Here is a 2,051-nt window from a genome sequence, read left to right as displayed (position 1 = left end):
AATGCAAAAATTCGATATGTTTAGTATATTTATTTCCTGTATTTCCCCTAATAATCATGATGATGTATATAACTTCCATCCATCCCAAAAAATAAAAATAAAAATAAAAATAAATAAATGCAAGGAAAGGAATGGGCGAATCTTCACAAATTCCCAAACACTACTTTTCAACAAACACTAGATATTGAAATGAAATGCACCAATCCTCATCCTCCACGTCACCAACATTGTTCACCAAATCAGGTCCGTTCGATTCACCTTTAACTGACAGGTAACACAGTGTCTTGATCGCACCAGACAAAAACAGAATCCCCATAATACCCTCCGCAGTTTATTCCCTTTACACGTTTGTCCTCTTTCGTCTTTTTGTCACACACACACACACACACACACTCCAACCATGCAATATTACTGGATCAGGGTTTTAATCCAGTGCATCAATTATCAGAAAACAACGGCGCGTGATTCAACAGATCGTACGGTTTCCACAATCCATCCAACGGACACGGCTTTCCGGAGTCAAGCCTCAGCCATGGCTTCCCCTTCCCACTCCAATGCAGCAGACTCACCGGACCCGGATGCAGATCTCTACAGAGCCCATCACGGTTATCGCCGCCGAGCCCATGTTGGTTCCATCGATGCTCAACTCCTTCCACATTCCCATCAAAAACCAGCAAAAATGGAGGCAACGAACCCGCTCATAAATCCTATACCTCTTCTGAATCCTCATCCAATTCTCGAGCTTCTCTGTGTACTTACCTTGTCTCCATTTCACAAGATCGATTACCATCACTCCTGTGTTGAAATAACATGGATTTCGATTTTGGAACACGTTTGAGAACAATGGGCTAGCCCAGAATTTGGAAGTGAAGTAGGTGGTGAAATTGGCGTGGCAGTATTTGGGGGCACCGAGGACGTGGGAATTGAGGTTGATGGACCAGAGATTGGCGATGTCGTCGACGAGGATGAGGTCGGAGTCGAAGTAGATGATGCGGTGGACGGAGGTGGGGAGGAGATCGGCGAGGTAGATGCGGGCGTAATTGAGGGGTTGGTCGAGTGCGCGGCGGAGGGAGGAGGAGATTTTGTTTTTGACGAGGTTGGTGTCGAAGTGGTGGAGGTGGAAGGAGAGGTAGGGGAAAGTGGTGAGGATGGTGCGGCGGAGATGGGCGGATGGGCGGTGTGTGGAGAGGAAGTGGAAGACGGTGTTTTGGGGGCAGGTGGAGTGGTGGAGGATGGAGAAGATGGCGGCGATGGAGCCGCGGAGGTAGGTGGAGTCGAGGGTCATGGCTATGTGGATGGTGGAGGAAGAGGAGGTTGGGTTGGGGCATTGGTTTCCGTTTCGGAATGCTGGGGCTTCACGGAATTCAGGGAGGTTGACGGCGGAGAGGAATGCCGGAAAAGTTACGGCCGAGAGGAGCAGAAGGAGGAGGGTGGTGGTTAGGAGGTGCAGATGTGGTGGTCGCATGGTGGTGGAGTGGAGTGTGGTCATGTGGCGATGATGATGATGAGATAGGAAAATAAATTATCTCACAGTTGTGCTGCTGTTGTGCCATGATTGACGGAATGAGGGGTAGTTTGGGAATTTTTGAAGTGGGGCCATGCGATCGAGTGTGAAGAGAGAGGAATAAGATGTTGATGACAGGCTGGAAAGCAGGTCTATTGTCTGTGACTGTTTTTATAGTTTAGAGAAGTTATTGGTTAGAATAATACTTGTACTTCGAAAATTATTTATTCCAATTGGTTTGAAATCTAAGACGATTCCGTTTTGAGTTTTTTTTATTTTTTATTTTTTTCTTATTTTTTGCTTTTGAAAATAGACGAGAGAAAGAAGAGAGAAGAGAGAAGAGAAGAGGAAAGAGAGAAGAAGGAGGAAGAGAAGAAGACAGTGATGGCGGTGATCGGCGATAACCGCTGGATATCGCCGATTGCCACTTTCTCTGTTTTCTCTACTTTTTTTTTTTTTTTTTTTTAAGTGGATCTGGATTTGAAAATGAAGGGAGGGAAAAAAAATTATTAATTGATGATGATGTATTGATGATGATGATGATGAA

The 2,051-nt window shown here is 45.5% G+C and overlaps 1 protein-coding gene across 1 annotated transcript; it reads right to left on the bottom strand.

The window, feature by feature from the left end:
- Positions 1 to 380: 380 nt before the first annotated feature.
- On the bottom strand, positions 381 to 1,646 carry LOC114288600 (putative galacturonosyltransferase-like 3). Its single transcript, XM_028232119.2, is given in 2 exon segments — positions 381 to 697; positions 700 to 1,646. Coding segments are annotated over 2 exon segments (1,050 nt in total). The 5' UTR covers positions 1,490 to 1,646; the 3' UTR covers positions 381 to 437.
- Positions 1,647 to 2,051: the final 405 nt, after the last annotated feature.

Source organism: Camellia sinensis, chromosome 5, assembly GCF_055761805.1.
Source record: "Camellia sinensis isolate YWXY chromosome 5, ASM5576180v1, whole genome shotgun sequence".
NCBI lineage: Eukaryota > Viridiplantae > Streptophyta > Magnoliopsida > Ericales > Theaceae > Camellia > Camellia sinensis.
This window is presented reverse-complemented; position numbering and strand designations above follow the sequence as displayed.